This window comes from Erigeron canadensis, chromosome 1 (genome assembly GCF_010389155.1).
Source record: "Erigeron canadensis isolate Cc75 chromosome 1, C_canadensis_v1, whole genome shotgun sequence".
NCBI classification, from domain to species: domain Eukaryota; kingdom Viridiplantae; phylum Streptophyta; class Magnoliopsida; order Asterales; family Asteraceae; genus Erigeron; species Erigeron canadensis.
The window spans coordinates 34,463,435-34,485,939 of NC_057761.1; the positions used below are offsets into that span (position 1 = coordinate 34,463,435).

Here is a 22,505-nt window from a genome sequence, read left to right on the forward strand (position 1 = left end):
AGCTTAGAATCGTTCGGTTTCCTACTGTTGTAATATATATATATATACACTAGCTAATCACCCCGAGTGACTACCCGGATATGAGAAGCAAAATATAAATTAACTTTTATATTTGATTACTATTAATCTAATTAAAACTTTTATGTCTCACATCTTTATACTCAAGGTAATGCATCAGATTAATAAATAATGGCTCCCAATAAAATCATTACCGCATGTTTACAACTCAAAAACTTGTTAGTGCGTTTATTCAGTCAACTACGACATTTATCCAAATCAATTATAATGAAAAATTAATAGTCATGTGCAACACAATAAAGAGTACAACAATAGCGAAACAATCTAACCATGCAATGTGGAAATTAAACTATATAAAAAAGTCTCAATCAAAAATGAAAATATGAACATGACGCCTGTGGTAATGAGAAGTATTTAAAACTTCTCTAGCTTTGTGATTTTGATTTTATGAAAATCTGGATCTAGATCATCATGTTCGGCCACTTTCTTTTAACATGCACTCGAGGCAGTACTTTTCTTTGCTTGAATAACGCATCCGGTAGCCTGCCCAATTCATGTAATGGTAGCAAAATTAAATTTAAACACAACTAAATTAATTATTTGATGTAACTCTCATATGGCAAGTTTCTCATAATTTAAGTACATGTATTTGAAAGTCTTGATACTCTTCGTATTTTTGGTACACCTATTACACTTAAATACAACCTTAACCATACAGAAATTGGCCACTTAGCTAAAGAAAACATGTATTCACTTGTTTGATATCAATATCCTTGAATTGATATATTTCCCAATAGTAATCATTTAAGTAGACAGTGGTTGATGACAAAAGCCTCCCAGCATGAATGAAAATAACGTGATTAAATAGATATTATTTTGGCAATATAAAGTAAGTGTTGAACTTTTATTTTGAATAAATTTAGCAGTTGTTTTTGTGTTTGGATACAACATGAATGGCGTTCAATTGGGTGAACACTTATTTCGGCTTTGTTTATTATCTTGATATCATTTGGCTCACTGGATAAATAACAACTCAATTCAACCCACCTGCAAGTAAATGGGCTGTAATTGTTGCTTCTATTTATCTGTTACTAAGTGCCTAGTGCCTACAATGACCTCTACTTGCAGAACTCAAAGGAGAATCTCATTGATTGCTTATCTGAGCTATGCTATAATACACATACACTCACAATTGTAGTCCTAACACCACAGTTACTTTTTTAATATGTTTTGTAAAACGTTTTTTATAAAATGTTTAGATTCAACCGGGTTGATTAACTATTAACAATATAAACAACAAATGTTAAAAACGTTTGTAAAAAATAATGTGGGTGAGTGTACCTGCTTGTCATAACCATCTCAATACTTGCCAAAATCAAAGGATTGATGCTACAATTCTTCTTCCAAAGCCTGATTATCTTAACATTCGTCCTTCAGGCTTCAGTTCCCCAATGTATTTCGTTGAGCAAAGATAGGTTTTCAGTAGCCATTTCCGTTTGATATATACGTAATTGATTCTGATAATGATAAGAGATGCATAGATAGTAAAACAAAAGGCGTAATTGGTATGGTAATCAAGATTGGTATAAAACCGAGTAATATATATATATATATATATAGGTGTTCATATTAATCTTTATATATTTGATAAAAATCAGTAGGTTGATTTTAGTTAAACCTTAAAGGATATTAGTGTCAGTGTAACACCCCGAACTAGAGCTCGGAATATCAAGGAAATTATATAGCACACAGTGGAATTATCGTAGGACATAAACTATATGAATTAAAAGGATTCGGTGAACCCAACCAACATTTAAGATACAAGATGCACATAAACAAGAAGTCATGAGAGATCCAAGACAAGGGGACTAAGTTCATAAGTTTTAAACGTAAATCCTAATTGGACAAACGGATCACAGATCCATGAAAGTCTCTGTCCAAGCTCAAGCAGAATAACAAGTGGTCATCAAGTCTCCAACTTCACACGAATACCTGAAAAGTGCACTAAACAAAGTCAATACTATGTTGGTGAGTTCGTAGTAATGGTTCACGAGTAACCATCGACAAATATCACGATAAGTAAGTAAGGTAACTGAAGATGATCCTCATCACATAACAACCAATAATGAATCAACAAGAATGAGAGAAGCGTGTCACAATTATGCATGAGTAATATCAACGCCAAAGAGTATGCGATGCAATAAGGAATGCATAAAGTATATGTGTGTGCAGCATGACCAAGCAATGCATGAGTGTATATCGTGTGTCTCTCAACCATCATCAAAAGTGTACAAGTCCCCCGGGGAGCGAACGGCCTCGCACACGTTTCCCATATAAATGGGGTGCGTACGTTCTCGCTCACGTTTCCCATTAGCTTGGGGGTGCTTGCGTCTCATCAACAACCATATCAATATGTATGCGTGTTTACATACCCCGGGGAGCGAACGGCCTCGCACACGTTTCCCATACAAAAGGGTGCGAACGTTCGCACTCATGTTTCCCATTAGCTTGGGGCTACGTACATCTCATCAATAACCACATCGACAGTACAAAATCATCAAAAGTGCACCAATCCCCGGGGAGCGAACGGCCTCGCACACGTTTCCCATACAAAGGGGTGCGAACGTTCTCGCTCACGTTTCCCATTAGCTTGGGGTGTGCAAACGTCAAGTCAATAACCACGTCAATACAAATGCACGTCTACCTCAATCTTAAGCCATCAATCATCAACCAACCAAAGCTATGTGTAGATACACTTAGGAGGATTCTACTTTCAATGAGTTCTTGATGCTTGTATACAGGATGTACCAGCGGCTAACCCTCCACATGTCAAACTCTTTGAAGGTATAACCGACTTCCATGTAGGTACATCTATCCTAAATAATCACAATATCACAATCATATGCGTAATCAACCAAACGTGTCAATCAATCCATCATTCAATCAATCAAGACCTTCCATCAATAAAACAATCAATCAAGACTATCCATCAATTAATCAAACAGTAAGTCATCAATCAAATTAACCAGACAACCAAACAAGCACGTATGTGTACACTTTTCAGCCCGAATCTCAATTGAGTAAGGAGTTACGAAACTCATATTGATCGGCAATAAGAAGTTATAATTAAGTTAAAGTTGTTCAACGATCGTCAAATGTCCACAACCTAACAATATGTGTCACAATACAAGTCATGATCAACACTTGTTATACAATACCACAACTCCCTCTAGGTGTTTCAGTAGTGACTTGAGGACGTTTAACGACAATTGAAAAGTTTTGGTAAACACGGTTCTATGACTTAGCACCAGAATTCAACTTGAAAATCAAAGTGTTTAAAAATGTGTTTAATCAATTTTGTTGACCTTAGATAGATGATATAAGACTAATAAACAAGTTTTGGATTATTAAAAGTCGACCGGTAACCGAACGTAAACGTCAAAGAAAAGACAACGAATGGAGGACGATATGGCAGATGCTATGACGGATGCGGATCATCCGCCAATCTGCAGATCATCCACAGAATTAAAGAACACATACGGGTTTTGACCCCAAAATCGACAACCTTAGAAGCCAAATCCGGTTACCAAACTTTAACACAATCAAATACAAGTATAACCACACTATAAAAACGTCTTGTTTCACAAACCTACTACCAAAATTCTTAGATTCATCATTAAACCCGTTTTTAATTAAAAATACCCATTTTACTCTCAAATCGACCCAAATTCGTTTAAATTCCACACAAGGAAGTTATCTACTAGTTAAGAGGAACATTTTGAGCTAAGAAACACTTACCAAAACAACTCGGAGCTTCAGATTCGGATTTGGAGCTTTAGAGATGAAGAACACTAACTTATACCCAAAAATCTTGAAGTTTTGCAAGAGATTATTATTGAACAAAGATTTACTAACAATTTTGATGTTACCACAGCCTTAATTTTGGATTTAGAAGAAGACAAATGAAGAAGAAAATGTAGGGAAGGTGTTTGGTCTTGTATTAGAGAGAGAGTGAGAGAAGATAGAGAGAGGAATGGAAAAGTAAAATGAATGGGTGGGAGGAGGGTTTTGGGCATACACATCACACACCACACACTAGCTAGTTTCCACCTTAAGGCATCCTGACTAATCATGTAAATATAACACGTTACCAAATACACACATGAAATAAGGTTGACTCGACAATTTATTAATCATATAGCTTCACTAATCACCAAATAATCATTAATTAGTAAAGTCAAGGTACAAGTCAGCAGGGTCAAAACTCACGAGTGTTACAGTCAGCATTATAAGGTTTTAAAAAATATATATTTATCGCTCCATTGATTAAGTTGCTTAGTGTGATTGGATTAAAACATGAACCGATGGTTTCATGGCCACATTACATATCTATAACCCCTTATAAAACATATTGAATTCTCTATTTTAGGAAATTTCAGCACTTTTTTATACCCAAAATACCCCTATTTCTTAATCCTAATTCTCCTATACACTAATCTATACTTTTATACTATCTAATACAAAAAAACAACTATCTCTTTAAATGTTACATGAGGAAATTATGTAAAATAAATTACACTACCAGTCATTTATCTTTTATAATATCTTCATTAACCTTTTAAATCAATTATCTACATCACTTGACGCCGCCTCCACCACCAACAGTCGCTTCCACCACCACACCATCGTCGTCCCGACCACCGCCGCATTGCGCGGGTACCGTGCTAGTAAAATATATAGGGACAATCAACATTCTAACATCCTTCGCTGGATGTAATTTGTTAAAACTATCCTATTTATATAAAATTTAACTCACTTCACTGGAGCATTACTGAAAAGAATTAGTCAAGCAGTTGCTATTCATATAAACTATCACTCATGAATTAATTCTAACCTTTTTTAAATCCATCCATACAAGCCAACATTGGAAGTCTGGAACACACTTGTTAGCAATATGGTATACCAAATCCAAATAAAAAATTGCACTAGTACAACACAAAAAAAAAAAAAACAATATTCCTTTTTAACTAACTTCATTTATCGATTGATAATAGTTAAATGTGTAACCTATATGTAGAATACAAATAAGGTAAAAACAATCACTTATGTTGTCTAGCCAATAGAATCTAAAAAGGAACAAATAAAATTCCCTACTTGATTGATAGTTATCATGAACAAATATAAAATAATTAAATTTGTAAGCAATCGGTTCACAATAACAAAAATAATAATTGTTTCCCCCAAAAAATCCCTAAATTCATAAAAAAGAAAAATTGAAAAAAAACCAAAATTGAATTGAAAATATACAGTATTTGGAATGACTTTAAATCAAATCTATTCGTCAATATATCCATCAATAAAAATGAAGAAGCTTGAAAAATCTTGGAAGGTCCACTCAAAGAATTAAAAAAGAAGAAAAGTGATGAAGAAAGAGGGAAACGTGAATTAGAGTACATCTTGAGAAGCATATATTACCTTTCTGTTTTGGAAATAAAGGATTCAGCTGCCACGTGGCAAATTTTTAAAAAAGAGTTTCTTTTGGGATCCTCTTTTATCAGGAAAAAAGATATACTAGCTAATTAACTCGGGTTCAACCCGGACTTATCAATAAAAGTGTGATAATATTAACTTACGTCTTAGAACCATGAGATAATTCAACAATACTCATAATCTAGAAATAGTATATCTTATATTTCGAATATATATAATTAGCTTATTAACCTGCATAATATGCGGATAATTTAAAAATCTATTATTATAAAACTATTTAGATGCTATTTAGTTGAAAATTTAAAAGACCATGCATAAAATATTAGAGTTTACAAAAGAAAATAAAAACTTATTTTTTTTTTAGAAAAGGACATCATAAATAACAAAAATAAAAATTAAATAAACTTAAAGAAGGAAAGTGCTTATAATATAATAAGAAAATTAAACAAAAAAGAATTAACTTAAAAAAAATTAAGAGATGACAATTAAGCTATTTTTATAAAATGATGATTTTATAAAAAAATGTTTTTTATATTTAATATACACGGGCTGATTGATAATATTAAGACGAAAAAAGATGGTGATACTATTTTTAAAAATTGACATGTAGTCGTTTAAAGAAAAAAAAAGTAAATTAGATAATTACATTTTAATTTACATTAGACTTGTTAAAAATGAAATAAGTCATAAATTACTTAGAAAATGATTTAAACTTTTTATAGGATGATGTCATAAATCAAGAAAATAAAAAAGAAATAATTGATAGAAATAAGTCTAATAATAACAACTAAACATTATTTAGAAAATAATGTATATAAATCTTGTTTTATTTATATATTAGAGATATATATCTATATAAAAAAAATATATATATATATATATATACTCTTGTGTTATTACAATAGAATCCGTATCTCTTCTTATAGTTGTCTACTTTGAGGTCATTTCATGAGTAAGAATAATTATAATACCCTAACTAAATTATCCATTTACAATTATAATTTAGAACTCATAAATAAATTTAGTCTAGTTGTTATATATTATACGAAAATTTAAGAAAATATATCTATATCTATATTAAAAGAATAAGAATCCTAAATTTTAAAGTCTTCCTCAAAATTAAACCTATTTTAAAATATTGTCACCTAGGATTACATCATATGTGTCATCTTCATATATTTTTACAATATTTATCTTATTTATATATGTCAAAAAAGAATTTAAATATTAAAATAAAGACTAACTAGCTAATTAACCTGGGTTCAACCCGGGCATATTAATAATAGTTTTTTAAAAGCGTATGATCATCCTGCTGAAGTTGCGACGAAATGGATTGAGTCTATTCTGAAATATCTATGTGATTATTTACTACAACATTTTTTAGTTTTGATAAACAAATGCATATAGCTACCTTTAAGCTTTTCTGTATCAAATATATTTGATGTACTTAGACAACAAACATTAATATATTTGATGATAATTTTTTTAACTTAAACTTCTTAAATCAAGCTATTTATTTATTTTATATAAGATACCTAGCATGTAAAAAAAACAATATGTAGTTATATATTTTAAACTTTAAAATATTCTTTTTACTTGGAAATAAATAGAAAAATGTCTATATTTATTAAAGTTTCATCAAGACTAAAATGTAAATTATAAAGTTATATGAAAAATTAATAAAATAATTAAGATAATGTTAAGATGGATTAATTTTTTAAGAAACTAAAATGTTGCTAAAATTATAATTTTAAATATGATGTCATAATTTCTAAAAATATTTGTAAGAAAGATTGTGAGTTTGACACATTGTAGAAACAATTCTCTTTTATTTATATAAGAGATATACAAAATTAAAAATATAATAGTTTAACTTTGGATATACGTAGGATTCCCTACAAGTACTTTAAACTAAATAAAAACTTTATATACACATAATTATAAGAAAAAATAACAAAATCAAATCCCATATCAAAATTAAAGCACGTACATTAAAAAAAAATAACATAATCAAATCTCATACCAAAACTAAAACAGGTATAAACTTAACCTATATTTTTAAATTTGGAAAGTATTTATATATCAAAAACTTGTGTTTTTATCCTTTTTCTTATTCCAAGTAATTTTCTTATTCGATGGGTGAGAAATCATTTTCTTTTTATGTTTTATACGGGTTTTTAATATTAAAAATATTTACAATCTTTACTTTTTTTTCAACTTTTTTACCACGCGCACATCGTGCGGGTAAAAGACCTAGTAATATATATATATAGTTTGGAGATTTTTTTAATCATATTAGTGTTGTGAATAAAATTATTTACCAAAATGGTATAACTTCAAAATTATTTACCAAATTAGTATAAATATTTTCATTACATGCCCTTAATGTTTGTCATATTATCAACTTTGATATTTCTTTTATCATTATATCTTTATGGTAAGCAAATTATCATTTTATTCCAATTACAAAAATGAATAGATACATATTCACATAAAATCAACCACCTAGCCACAAACATTGGATATTAATAAAGATAAAATAAAATCAAATTCATCATAGTTACAAGTATCTTAATATATATTATAAGACAGTTGAATTAATTACTAATTAACCAATCACATCGTTCGATTTCATCAAATTGACTTTTGATGATGTCATCATTAAGATAACTTACAAATTAATGGAATTAACACTTAAAATATGACACTTAAAACCGTGTTTTTTTAAAATTGTAATCTTTTATGACTTAAATGTATGAAGATCTATTATTGTTAATGTCATAAATCCCGTGTCCAGTGTTGAACACGGGTCTAAAATCTAGTATTTATCTGACATCAACATTTATCATATATGTTTGCCAAACAGGTCGGTCTAAAGGTAAAAGTTGCAACGTGTAAAATTTTATTTGGAAGTAGAAACTAATTGTGATTCATATCATCATGTTTATTATAATTTTTTTAGTACGTCCTTCTATTTTACTCCTACTGAGGATTTTTAAAAAATCATTACTAATCCGCCCCATCAAATGTGAAAAGTGAAACTCGAACCTAAATAAATTTTTCCAAAGTCAAATATCTTACCAATGAGTCACAACTCATTTACACCTATTATCATAATTACTTTTAAGAGTTAAAATTAGTTCACACATATGATTGTTCAATTAAAGGCAATAGTACGTGATTCTTCATATTGCATAAGTTGTCTAACACTATTCAATGTAATAATATACACACTTGGATGTTATGATAATAATGATTTTATTTGCTATACAGATATGAGTAATCTGATATGAAATTATATATTTTTGATAAATTATGTTTTGCAATCTCACATTCACTTAGAAAAAAAGAGGTCAGAGTTATTAATTACAATATATATAATCAAATCGACTAGTTATTAAACTAATTAAGCTGACTACTATGAAACATAATCGGTTTACATGTGACAATAATATAAATTGTGGGTATGTAACATTCGCAAATTTTGACTCGTAATTAACGTGACTAAATGTAATTTAAAATCTCGATTTAGTGAAATTCTATTTAAGTTGACCCGTTGATGTGACGTGTGTTAATTTAATTTATTCTTGGATAATGAAATGATTTAAATGTTATTTAATGATTTTATGACGTGTATTATACTAGTCGGGATTATATTACGGTATTAAGTCGGTATATGACGTAACATGACGTTTAAATCAACTAGAAGTGTGATCGGGTGACTCATAGGTTGACTCATGACTTATGAACCACCATACTTGACCTCCCTCCTCTCTTTCACAAAATTCTCACCCTCATTAAATGTTGTTCTAGTCAGATTGGTAATAAATTCATCATGATTAACATCAAGTAAGACTAATAGGAGTGAGGCATATTTAAGGGTGGGGGGTTATCCGCCATGTGGCGCCATGTGGCGCCATGTAAGCAAAAGGTTTTTGGTGGGAAAATGGAGGAGTGAGACATATTTAGGAGTGGGAGGATAAATGCCATGTGTCACATTCTAATGATTTTTTTTTCTTTTTTTATTTTCACCTACAATTTTTTTAATTAAAAAATATCCAACTTCCTATAAATAGAATTCAAATAACTAACTATTACATAATTTATAAAGTTCAAATACATGATTCATAAAATTCAAACACATGATTATTAAAGTTCAAATACACACCATACAACATATTAGAATAAAAACTAGTTGTCATCGCTAAAGTAGGACTCAACGTTAGGCGGCACGTATTCTTCTTCGTCCGCCCTCGTGCAGTTCCATACATGATCCACCAAATCAGCCAATAACATGTTATGTGTTTCCCTGCTTCTAACCGCATTTGAGTTCTCAATCCGCTTCTCCATTGGAGTTTCTTGCATCCAATATTCCTCGTACAAAGTCGGGCCGTGCTCGTAGAAGTCTTGACAGAAAGCTTTGTCTTCATCCTGCAAAATCATGTCATGTAAAATAATACATGTATATAACACGTCATGCATCCTCTCTTTGGTCCAAAACCGTGATGGAAAGCTAATAACTTTCCAACGCTTCTTCAACACGCCAAAAGCTCGCTCAATATCCTTTATCGCCGACTCCTGTTTTTTCTTGAAGTATTTTCTTTTGTCATCAATTGGGTCGGTAAATGACTTCACGAAGGTAGCATACTCTGGATAGATGCCATCACTCAAATAATATTCGGCTTTGTAATAAATGTCATTTGCATAAAAAGGATCTGCAATTTATAACTTTAATACATTATAATCATATAATGTTGAAGTGTATACCAATTATAATGTCAAGTTTTGTAATTCTAACCTGTAGGTGCCAACCCGGAAATAAGTTCTTCAAGTATGGGCGAGGACTCAAATACGTTGATGTCATTGTTTGAACCTTGCTGCCCAAAATAAGCGTTCCAAATCCACAAATCAGTCGATGCGACAACCTGAAGTATCATGGATGGCTGCCCAATATCCCCTCGTGTATGCGTACCACGCCATGCGGTAGGACACATCTCCCACGCCCAATGCATGCAATCAATACTACCTATCATGCCCGGGAAACCATGTAGCTGCTCATGCACATCATGAAGCCGCTGTATATCGCTAGAAGTAGGTCTACGTAGAAAGGTTGGCCCATATATACTCCTAACACCTAATAAAATGTAAAAGTACGTAACTAAATTATAATAACTAATTTATAATAAAATGTAAAACTACGTAAGTAAATTATAACAACTAAGTTATAATAAAATGTAAAACTACGTAACTAAATTATAATAAGTATGTTATAATAAAATGTAAAACTACGTAAGTAAAATATTAGATTGATACCTTCACAAAAGTTGGCCAGTGACTCTCGTAAAACCCTTTCAGACATCTCAAAATTTTCGTCAAATGAGTCGACGGTACTCCCGTAGGCTAGTTGGCGAAGCGCCGCAGTACACTTTTGTATCCCGGTGAAACCTAACTTCCCACGAGAATCGTATCTTTGTTGGAAGTACCTATACTTCTCTTCCAAATCTCTTGTTATTTGCAAAAAGAAACGTTTACTCATACGGTAACGCTTTCTAAACTCCCTTGGTGGATAAACCGGGTTGTCAACAAAGTAAAAACGCATCAACCGTTCGTTTGCCTCATGCCATCTCCGATCTAGAACCGCCCTACGCCTACTTCCGGGTTCACGTGGTATTGGTGCGCCCCCTCGTCTTCTTCTTCTTCTTTTACTCTTGCGGCTTCTAACATCGTGTTTATCGTCAAAACGCCTGTTTGCTCAATAGCCTCGTCTAGATCGGTTGAACTACCACTTGACGAAGAACTAAAAGATGAAAACTCATCGATATCTTCCATATTTGTTAAATAATGTTGTGTTTTTTTTTGTATAATTTTTGGAAGGGATGTTGGTTTTGTTTTAGTTTTTTGTTAGGTTTGTGTTGGTTTAAATATAGATGGGTAGTATATATACAGGAAGAAAAGAAGAAAAAAAAAAAATTCAAAGTAGCCGTTGGAGACCAAAAACACGGAAACCAATTGTTTGGTCAAAGGTGTTTTGGGCGGAATATATATTTCGCCAGAAGGGAAGAGGGGCGCATTCGGAGGGGGGGGGGGGGCGTTGTGCTGGGCGAGTTTTAGGCGAAAAATAGGGGGATTCTGCCCCACTCTATTTAGCCTAATCATCGTCTCAAAAATTTAAAAGTCAAGGTGCAAGAAATATTCTTAAATAGTTCAAATTCGGGTTTTGATCTTGGAGGTGGTGTTTGTAAGGTAAATCTAACTCAAAAGCTTCATTTTATATGCAAGTAATCTTGGGTCAAATTGCAAGTAAAAAATCCTTTTAGTAAAAAATTAGAGTTCTAAGTGGTCAAATGGGTCAAAACCAGGTTTTATGCTTGAATGTCAAATGGAGTCAAATTCTTTAATGGGTTATGTTTGGAATCTCATTTCTAGTCTATCAGAAACAACATGTGGCCAAAAATCCGATTTAAAACCAATTAAACCCGAAATTTGGGGTTTTCAATATATATATACTTATATTTTGGTCAAAAACAAACTTGATTATGAAATGGGTTGATTCTGATCGATTCGAGGGAGGTTTTGGATTTTGCTAACATTCCACTAGATTATTAAAGCTTAAAACATGTTCTGATCCTTCTAAAATCGATTTCATAAGCTCGAATTAGGGTTTTTATGCACAAAAGTCAAGTTGACTAAAAAGTCATACGGGTAGGAGAAGAACCCGACCCGGTATTATTAAAAAAATAGAGGAAGCAGAACCAAGTCAAGATGATATGGATCAACCCCATTCGAAGTTCGTTGTTACTTCGACTGGACGAATCGTAGCATGGAAACTGTGTTTATCACATGACACTGCCCAATTTTTCTGCCCAACTCCCTACCACCGTCTGCCATGTTCTTTGAGCGTCCAAGACGCTGTTCTCCCTTGTTCCACCGTCTCATACGGTCAGGTGGCCGTCCAAGACGGTGCCCTGCATCTCTCAAATTAAGCTTTACGCTAGCCAGACGCCCCTAACTTCTGTTCTACGCTAGGAGAGACGGTGAAAACGCAAATTCCAGACCACCGTCTGGGACGGTGGTCACCACCGTGTGACACGCTGGCCGGAAGTTCTGCCCACCGTGTGGGACGCTGCTTTGTGCCGTCCAAGACGGTGCTTTCCTTTTCTTGTTTCCTGAAAACCACCAGCCTGTCTCGATGCATCTCGGGTTGTGTTGCGCTCGTATCTAAACTCCATGGAAACCCCTCTAGAGTCAAAATAGAAATTGAAAAGCTATTTTAAATGGGAAAGGGGGCGGCTATATAGTCTGTGTATTTTCTGATTTAGGAAGATGGAGATACAGATACTTTACAAACTATATACACATATATAAATGAATCGGTGGAAGGGAGCCTCATATTCCCTTATGATGGTAAATGGGGGTGGGCCGGCTTAGAGTCAATTAGTCAAAGGATGAGTTGGACAATTGCAAATATATCCAATAATACTATGTAAATTACAAATTTCCTCAACAAAAATTTTACTGTATATTACAAATATACACAATCTTATTTTCTAATATGAATTACACAATCATACCCTTTATCAAATAAGAAATTGTCTCAAGCAGATATACTTACAAACACAAACAGATGTTCATATATATACTGTATACTCGATAGATCTTTACTCTTTACGTCAGCCTTTATCTACATATATGTAAAGTGTATAATTTTCTCACCACTCAGATTTGCCCGCCGTTTCTTTTCTCACCAACCACCACCATCACATCGTCAGCACGTTGAGAAATGTAGACGGTGGAAGATATAGACGTAGCAGCATCGGGGTAGCAGTTGGGGGTGTCGGGTATTGACAACCGCAGCGGGGTAGCAGTTTGGTTTTATAAAACAATGTTAAAAACTCGATTATAATGATGTTGATAAGATTGATGAAACATAGGATTCGGTGGATGATTCGACATCCTTTATTAATTGCGTATATAATGATAGCCCTTCCTAAATAGGTTTTGAGTAGGCTAGGAAAGAAAGAAGAAATGATAGAGCGCGAAGCCGGGAGCGGAAGGAGGGACTTGAACCCTCAACCTCAGCCTTGGCAAGGCTATGCTCTACAAATTAAGCTTATTTCCGCCAGCTACGGTAGTGGCGAAGCACTACTGAGCAATTCACGTATCACTTGATACGTTACTCGGTCGGCCGTTAGGTCCAAAGTTGTATGCCACACAGCGAAAGAAGAGAAGCTTACTCTATTCCAGAAGCAGGAATATCGGGATGGAGACAGCTACTTTGAGAATGAGAGGAGTCTTGCATTAGTAAAGGAAAGCACCTTTCTTAGTTATTAGTAAGGTTGTAGACTTCAGTGTACCGCAAGATCGAAAAGAATGCATTGGATGGATGCCCGGGCATTGAGAAGGAAGGACACTTTTAAGGAATTAATTGATTCAGAATTTGATTATAGATCCATTCTTTGATGGTATTAAAAGAAATGGATTTTTTTATTTTTTTAGGATTGGTAGTTTGATTATAGATTTTTTTTTATGGTCTATTAGTGGACTTTTGATAGAAAGTTTAGCTATTAGAACTATTAGAACCGATGGATTTTTGTAACCGCATAAATGAAGTTTAGCCTCAAAAGAAGTTCGTAAGTTTTGCTATTGATTTTAGTGGTTAGTGATGAATCAAAGTGGTTTAAGTAAAGAAGGATAAAATGGTCATAAAATAAAATTTAATTGATGAAATAGATGTAAACTAGATTTTAGACCCGTGTTCAATACTGGACACGGGGTTTACGATATTATCAATATTAGATCTACATATATTTAAGTCATAAAATTTATAATTTTGATGATATAAGATTTTAAGTGTTACACTTTGCAAGTTGTAGTACAATAATCATATGTTTGTCACTGTCGTTATTAGCTGAGATATATTGATGAAATTGTTTGTCGTATTCATTCCACAAGGCATATGGTATAATAATTTCTCTATTATATAACTTTTTGAAACCAGTTGTACTCATAATGTGATATTATTATGAAAGATAATTAAGAATTAAAATATAAACATACTTTTGATCATGTATTTGACATTCAAATATATGTATGTGATCATGATGCGGACCCATAACACGCATATGTTTATTTTCAATCACTTTTCCTATGATAATTACATAACAATTAAGATTGTTTTCATACTCTTTGATAACAATTAAGTTTCTTGATTTGAGTGACAATGGTAACTTTAAACATTAATACGCAAACCTAATATACAAATATATATATGTACCTTTTTGATTTGAGAGATATAATGCAACTTGAATAGAGTTCATATTGACTTCGATTTAGTATTCAAGTAACCCTGTGTTCTGTTCTGTGACCGTTTCATGTTTTGTGGTTCCTATTGTGTTTAAGATAAGGATGTTATATATCGTCATCTGTTATTATGTTTTGGATATGTATCTAGAGTTCAAATTGTGTTTTTATTAAATATTAAACTATATATTAATATTTATAATTTATAAAAATCTAATCTAATATTTGTTAATAAGTCATTAGGTTTTGAAATAATTTTTCGTAAACAATATTTAATATATTGATAAAAAAAATTTAACTAATTAAATGATTGTAAATTTTAAAAAAAATTTCTCAAGTTGATGGTTAAAAATAAATATAAATTAAGTATTCAGGGCTAAAAAGTGTAAATTATTGATGAAAAATAAAAAAAAGTGTAAATTAATGAGATTTTTTCTACAAAATAATATATATACTAATATAATAATATACTTGGATAATGATTATTAGGATTTTTAATTTATAGTTAATCTAAATGATGACATAAGCGAAAGTCAATTTGATGAAATTGAGAGATTTGATTGGTTAATAAGTCATTAGTTCAACTGTCTTATAGTATATATTAAGATGGATAAATATGTTTATTTAATTAGAAATAATGAGTATATTTGTTATTTAAAATTTTAGTTGGGGAAATTTGTAATTTACATGACATATTTGAGGATATATGCAATTATCCTTTTATTTTTCTTTTAAACAATTTAAATTAAATATAATTACATACAAATTTATATAATTATGTATTAATACTTACTAATTAATATAATTACCCGTTAATATATACAAATCGATATACTTACATATTAATATACACATGTTATGAAAACGTATTGATAGGCCGTGGACTTTGAAGAATTCGGGACAATTAAATTTCGTTGAACACTTATTGTTTACGTATAACTCGACGTTCAAGGCAAATGTGAGTTTCGTAGCCCCTACGTTTGTATTAATTGGGGTGGAAAGTGTACTCGTTATTAAATAGTTGTCGGTTGATTCACTTGTTATGATATGGAACGAGATGTTGAATGCTTGCTTGTTTCACTTATTAACGTGATTGTATGTGTTTATGATTACGCATTATTTATTATGTAAGTTGTGCCGGAAACGTACCTCGCGCATTGTTCATCATGTAAGTCGTGCTGGTTTATCGCGCAATATTTATTATGTAAGTCGTGCTAGAAACGTATTTCGCGCATTGTTCATCATGTAAGTCGTGCCGGTTTATCGCGCATTATTCATTATGTAAGTCGTGCCGTTATAACCATTATTAAACATAAACGTTGACTTGTGTTGATTTGTGTGAACGTGATTAGGTATTCTAATCCTCGTATATCGTTAACGGTTGATATCCTGACACTTGATTTTCATTATTTAAACTTACGTACTCACCAACTTTATGTTGACACGTTTCAGTACACTTTTCAGGTGAACAAGTGAACTAAAGACGTATTGGATGATGATTAATAATTTGTATGCTAGGATTAAACTTGGACTCTACCGTGGATCCGTGATTCATAGTCCCCGATTATGGGTTATGCTTAGGATCATAAGCCATCTTTTCTACTCTCTTTTATAAACGATTGATGGTTGTGCTCCTTATGCATTTTTGTATGATCTTGAGATTATAATTGATGGAATTGTAGGGATTTCCAATCCTTTTAATGCATTTAAAAGTGTCTCTACTTAATTTCCATGCCGTACCGTGTTTAGTATGTAACTCTCGTGATTCCGCCTTGTCGGGATGTTACAGTGTGCACTGTACAACCGATAAGGTCTACAAAAATTTATAATGCTTATAATCGTAAGTTACGTTTGTAATATGATAGTAGTATATGATGGACGTCGGTGAAGAAAATTGCTGGAGCATGGATAAAAGGTGGAATATCTTAAGAAGATAGATTTGAATGAGGTTGGCACATCTTGATCGATAATATGGCAAACTGATGTAATGAAATTAACTAGATTTAATAAATACACTAATTAATTTGGTAAATATTTTAAAAACTATACTAATTTGGTGAAAATAAGTTTATTTATTACACTCATTGGAAAAAAAAACTCTACGTTTGAAGTAACTAATTATAACCTTACACTAATTTTGATGATAAAGTATGAATATAATAGTGATAAAACAAAATTAAATTTTAGTCTGCAGTTAAGGAATATAATGTGTAGAATAATATGTAACTATTCATGTTAAATGATGGATGCATTAATTATGGATAATATAATTAAAAGCATAGTTATGGCAAATTAATAAATGAACAACATGACCTTTGATAGAACTACTTGTGTGGCAATATCTACGGTTATAGAAATGCATGCATATATAAATAGACTAAGCAAGCTAAAAAGTCATCCATATTATTAACACAACAAAAGAAACTCCAAAGAACTAAACCAGTATATATTGCTTTTCACCCGAAATATTGTAACAAGATTATTTACAAGTGGGGTTATGAACAAAAAGGAATTATACCATCCTTTAAGCAAAGGGTACAAGTTTGTATTGCATGACCAAAGATATATAACGGACTTAACTTTCGTTAGTTGTAGCTTAGGTAACTAACGGTAATTACAAAAAGGTATTTAACGAAGTTTGTTCTCAAATTTAAGTTTTTTTTAACTTTTGCCACAAAAAGTTTCATCTTATTTACTTTTTGTGACATAAAGTTTTTTTCTTTTTTATTTTAACCACGTAACTTTAACTTTTTAAACTTTTACCACAGGAACATTGTTTTTTTATTTTTCCCCGCTTTACTTTTTGGCATATAACTTTTAATTTCTTTTTTTACTTTTGTCACGAAAGCTTTGTTCAAAGTTTTTATTCTTTTAACTTTGCCACAAAAGTTTTGTTTTGTTTTTATTACATAACTTATGGTTTTTAAACTTTTGCCGCCAGGGTTACATCTTAGCTACTCTTTTACGCATAACTTTGAGTTTTTAATTTTATCCACCAAAGTTTCATAACTGTTGGCATGAAAATTTGGTTTTCAGCTTAATGTTTTTTAATTTTTATCACGAGAGTTTTGTTTTTCTCCCGAGATAAATTCCCGGATAGAATTGCTTGTTCTAATATAAGAATGTATCTTGGTTTTTCTACTCCATGTGTGTTTGAGTGATTGTCAAAGGAGAGAAAGGAAGGCAAGTGAATAAAAAGGTTGGGTGAACAACTGGTTGCAACTTGCAAGTGATAAAAAGCTTCAACTTTCAAGCATCATTTTCTTTTGGTAGCTAGGCTTTTTTTAGGATTTTATACTATAATTTTTATGATGTTCTAACATACTATTTATATTTTTATAAATTGATCTTTTATTTAAAATATTATTTTAGTTTTATTATAAATATTATTTTAGTTAGGGTCAGATCTACCTTAGTGGGGAAGTGCCCCCATTAACTTTAAACTATTTATTGCATATGATTTAAGCTATTAAGAAAAATATAGCCCAAATATGTCAATGCCCTCACCCAATATTTTAAATGACCTCGTCAAAACAAAAAACAATAATAAAAGGCAATGACAACAATGATGCATATCATTAACTTTATTTATACTTATTTGCTTATGCCACACTTTTGTTCACACAACGATCCTTTTTATGCTTAGGTGAACTAAAAACAGTATTTGATGACTAAGCCATGATGATAGAAGTTTAAATATGGATTATGAAATTATGCATGGTTATACTTTGGAGTATTATCAAACCATTTATTTATTTTTACCATTTATTTACTGAAAAAATAAATAAAAGTAGTCGATGACTAACAAGGTATGTAAATACATTCAGTTACAAGTTATTAATTAATTTTTGCAATTTTGTTAGTATATAAGATAGATTGAGATGATGTGTGATATGTTTTATTTATGCCCCCAATACAGTCTACTAGTATAATAATATCCACCATATTATATATTTGCAAATGTTGGTTTAAATCCATTGATTTGCAAATGTTGGTTTAAATCCATTGATTTTGTTGTAAAAGTTAAACTGTCGTTATAAATCTCTTGCAAGATTTGGATACATTTTCATTGATAAAATTGATTGTGCTTTGGACATGAAAAGTATCTCTCGTAACATATATTAGTGGAGCCATCTTTGGTTTTGCCTCAAGTCATGGGTTCAACTCTTTAGAGTGACATGTCCAGAGGGTTTTTCTTTTGAATAACTTGTAATGACTTATGGTCTACATCTCGTAGTCTAGAGTACGTGCAAGACATCACCATTATATGGTGAGGTGTCCCTTGATATCGAATACTGACTGGTTGATCTATATATATATATATATATATATTAATTACTAGATTAAACTCGTGTGTTAATCATATCTAACTAACTAACTTTACCGTTAATAAAATCCAGATAACCAAATATAGTTTACTAAAAACTTATTTTCCCCTACTTTAAACATAAACTAATTTGACTTTGGCATAGTAATCAAATATTACAACTGAGAACATAGTGCAAGATAGTATTACATGATAATAATAAAGTTGATGAAGCTAGCAACACACACAAATAATCAAAGTATATATAATAGGGATTATAGTTATCATTAATCCGAACAAAAATGTATAGTTTATTATTCCATGTGTGAAAACATAATGTAGGGGTTATTAATATAAATATTTTATAGTATACTTACAACATGTACATGCTAAATATGTAAAAGAGTTACAGTAATTTGCTAACTGGAGCCCATGAAAATCTAATTTTGATCTTCCAAAAATCAATTATATATATGGAGGAAAAATTCAAAGACTTTTAATCAAAACATTTTGGGAACTTACGAGTTACGTCAAACAACATGAAGGCAACTTCACATTAATCGAAACAACACCAAAAGTTAAGTTAGGAAAAATAATTATCAGTCAGTCAATTAATCAAAAAAGCACCAACAGAGGAACACCAACGCAACTCCCTTTAAGATAAATGAAAGAGATTTATCGCGCACATATTAAATGAATGGGAATTCATTGACTATTTATCTATTTAATATGTGCGCACATATTAAATGAAAGAGATTTATCGCGCACATATTAAATTTTAGTTAATTGATATGTTCCATGTCACTAGTCAATTATATCTGGTGTTACTCGATCGTATCGGTGGTTGAAACAAAAATGGGTTTGTGCCGAAGGTATTGAACAATCCACTCTAGCTACACCGGTGATAATATATATAATATTATGAAACTTAAAGACTCCCTCATAATATAATATCTCTCTAGTTAGGTTTATATTGGCTTGAGGGAAAGGTAAGATTGAAACATTATGTTTTATTGGTCATCTCCTCGAGTCATAAAACTAAAGCATATATTTATTATTTTTAAGTGATTAAACTTATTAATTTTAAATGTGTTTGTTTTAGTGTTTGTTGTATTTTTTAACATAATAATTTAATAGATTTTTAATGATGCATGTGAACAGGGGATCATGTCCTTATTTTTGCTTGAGAGTGCAAAGAATGTGCTAGTTGCAAAGTTTGTGTCCTTGGTTGTGGGACTTGTTTTAAGCTCTTTTTTTTATTTGATCTTTTAGTCTGAAAAATTTTAGGCATGTATATGTAATCATACATAATGATAATGATATATTTGCAATCAGGCTAGCTGCTGAAGGTAAGATTGAAATATTGATGCTATGATCTCAGCTTTTAAGTGTGTTCACGATGTATGCATTACCTTGTTTTTACATGCTACATATCGATGATTTTTATTCTATCGTACTTAGTTTTGTAAGATGAATTTTACAGGGTTGTGGTGTTGCTCTTCTTGTGGGTGTTCCGCATAAAGATGCCATTTTCAAGATTCATCCTATGAAATTGAAACCTGATCAAGTAAGTTTAATGAACACACTTTGTAGCTTAATTTCTGTCAAGATACAAACTGAAACCTGCCTTGTTACTTAGGCTGCACGATTTGGTGATGCAATATGGGCATGTATGTAGTTTAATTTCTGTCAAGTAAGTTTAATGAACACACTTTGTAGCTTAATTTCTGTCATTTATTTTTATGCTAAAAATGTTCTCATGGTTCGTGTTTGCCATCTGTAGGATACTTGGAAGACTTCAATATGGGCATGTATGTAGTTATCGAGGTGTGATTGTATCTATGCATAAAGAGGTAATGAACTTTTGACATAGCTCAACGTTAGAAACCCATTATGACTAATGCCTATTTTTTCCAAGTGATCATTCTTTTGTTTTGGTTACAGAACAAGCTTATCATGGTCAATCCAGACACCAAAGCTCTGGCAGGTATCTTTTGACACAACACAACTTTAGAGACCCATTTTACAACTAATGCCTATTTTTTTTCAAGTGATCATTCTTTTGTTTTGGTTACAGAACAAGCACATAGTAGTATGATATTGTATCACAGCTACCTCGAATACCGACTAAATCAGTTACCCCAACTTATAGAATGTGCGCTTACTGTCAATTGTAGTTTGATGGAGACGACTCGGGTTCAACAACTTTCAAGTAGGTTTTTGTGGACCATTATTCTCATAATTGTATTAGTGGACAGGGGTCTACCTATTATGTCTACATAACTATTAGATAATGAGTATTATTATGTTAGAGGTTCCCTTTTATTGCTTGTGAGATCTTCCCTTGTCAAATCATTATCATTCTCAAATCCTTGGTTGAGAATGAGGAGGTATGTAACAATGGATCCCTTTCTTTTAGGTTATTAAGTTAAGAATCAGGAGGGTTCTTCACTCTCCAGGTTGCATAACTGTTATTGCCTTGAGAAATAAGTTCTTCATGTCGTTGCAGTTGATGAACATGCTTTTATCCTTTCTTGAACCAGACCACCCTCATAATGCTTTATTGGCTTGCTATTTCAGAAAGTAAGTTCATCCTGTTATCACTTTGAGTTTTCATATGGTAATTTTAAAAAGGGAAGTGATTAATCCTCCTAACTAATTAGCCTAAAAAAATGTTATTATGCCCGAATCACTAGTTCATCTATTATGTTTAATGTCCCCTGCTCATCTATATGTGACTTTTAAGATTGGTTGTTGAATGGCTGATGTTTGAGTTGAACTTGCTTTGCCAACCAAACTAACATCCAAATGTTTGACCCGTAAGAGATTATACGCCAAATCATGGTTAATAGTAAAGACTAGATGGAATAGATTGGGTAGCTAGTTCCGGGAGTAGAAAGCTTTGCAGGTCTAGTAGGTCGGGTTGGGTTAACCGTCTATTTATGTATTTTCGTATAATATTTTGATTCGTATATTCAACAAATGATATTCCCCTCAAATAGAGCTGAATTACTTTATGGCATGAATGCATATCTACTTTTTTATTCCAAATATCTATTATTTTTTTTCTTGTTCCAAGATCTAATTTCTTTTACTTAACAGAGGGAGATGCAGATACAGCCAAGCACCCGGACATATTTTGTTGTTTCTGTAGATTATTAGATATAGTATGAAACGATTGATATTGTATTATTATTTAAGTTTACAAATTTGAGTACCAATCGAAAGTTATTCTCTATTCATTTGTTCACTTTGTTATGATAGCACTTCAGTTTATTGCTTTATTGTGACATCTAAAATCTAAATCATTTGTATATTTCTGGAATAATCTTAGTTTTTTAATTGAAAAAGACTTTTAGTGACTCTTCGGTCTATAACATTCTGCCACTAA

The 22,505-nt window shown here is 31.6% G+C and overlaps 1 protein-coding gene and 3 long non-coding RNA genes across 4 annotated transcripts; 2 read left to right on the forward strand and 2 right to left on the reverse strand.

The window, feature by feature from the left end:
- Positions 1-343: 343 nt before the first annotated feature.
- LOC122597312 lies at positions 344-1,559 on the reverse strand. Its single transcript, XR_006323417.1, has 2 exons — positions 1,360-1,559; positions 344-561 (listed from the first exon to the last, which is right to left on the reverse strand). It is a non-coding gene; the product is annotated as an uncharacterized LOC122597312 (long non-coding RNA).
- An 8,140-nt stretch (positions 1,560-9,699) lies between these two features.
- On the reverse strand, positions 9,700-11,107 carry LOC122590783. The gene is made up of 4 exons (XM_043762957.1): positions 10,822-11,107; positions 10,307-10,642; positions 10,030-10,223; positions 9,700-9,939 (listed from the first exon to the last, which is right to left on the reverse strand). The coding sequence occupies exons 1-4, from the start codon at positions 11,105-11,107 to the stop codon at positions 9,700-9,702; spliced, it is 1,056 nt and encodes a 351-aa protein (XP_043618892.1).
- An 8,814-nt stretch (positions 11,108-19,921) lies between these two features.
- LOC122597815 lies at positions 19,922-21,102 on the forward strand. Its single transcript, XR_006323469.1, has 5 exons — positions 19,922-19,986; positions 20,598-20,681; positions 20,754-20,807; positions 20,898-20,967; positions 21,059-21,102. It is a non-coding gene; the product is annotated as an uncharacterized LOC122597815 (long non-coding RNA).
- Positions 21,103-21,433: 331 nt separating this feature from the next.
- LOC122587589 lies at positions 21,434-22,399 on the forward strand. The gene is made up of 3 exons (XR_006322152.1): positions 21,434-21,504; positions 21,624-21,697; positions 22,217-22,399. It is a non-coding gene; the product is annotated as an uncharacterized LOC122587589 (long non-coding RNA).
- The last annotated feature ends 106 nt before the right edge of the window (positions 22,400-22,505 follow it).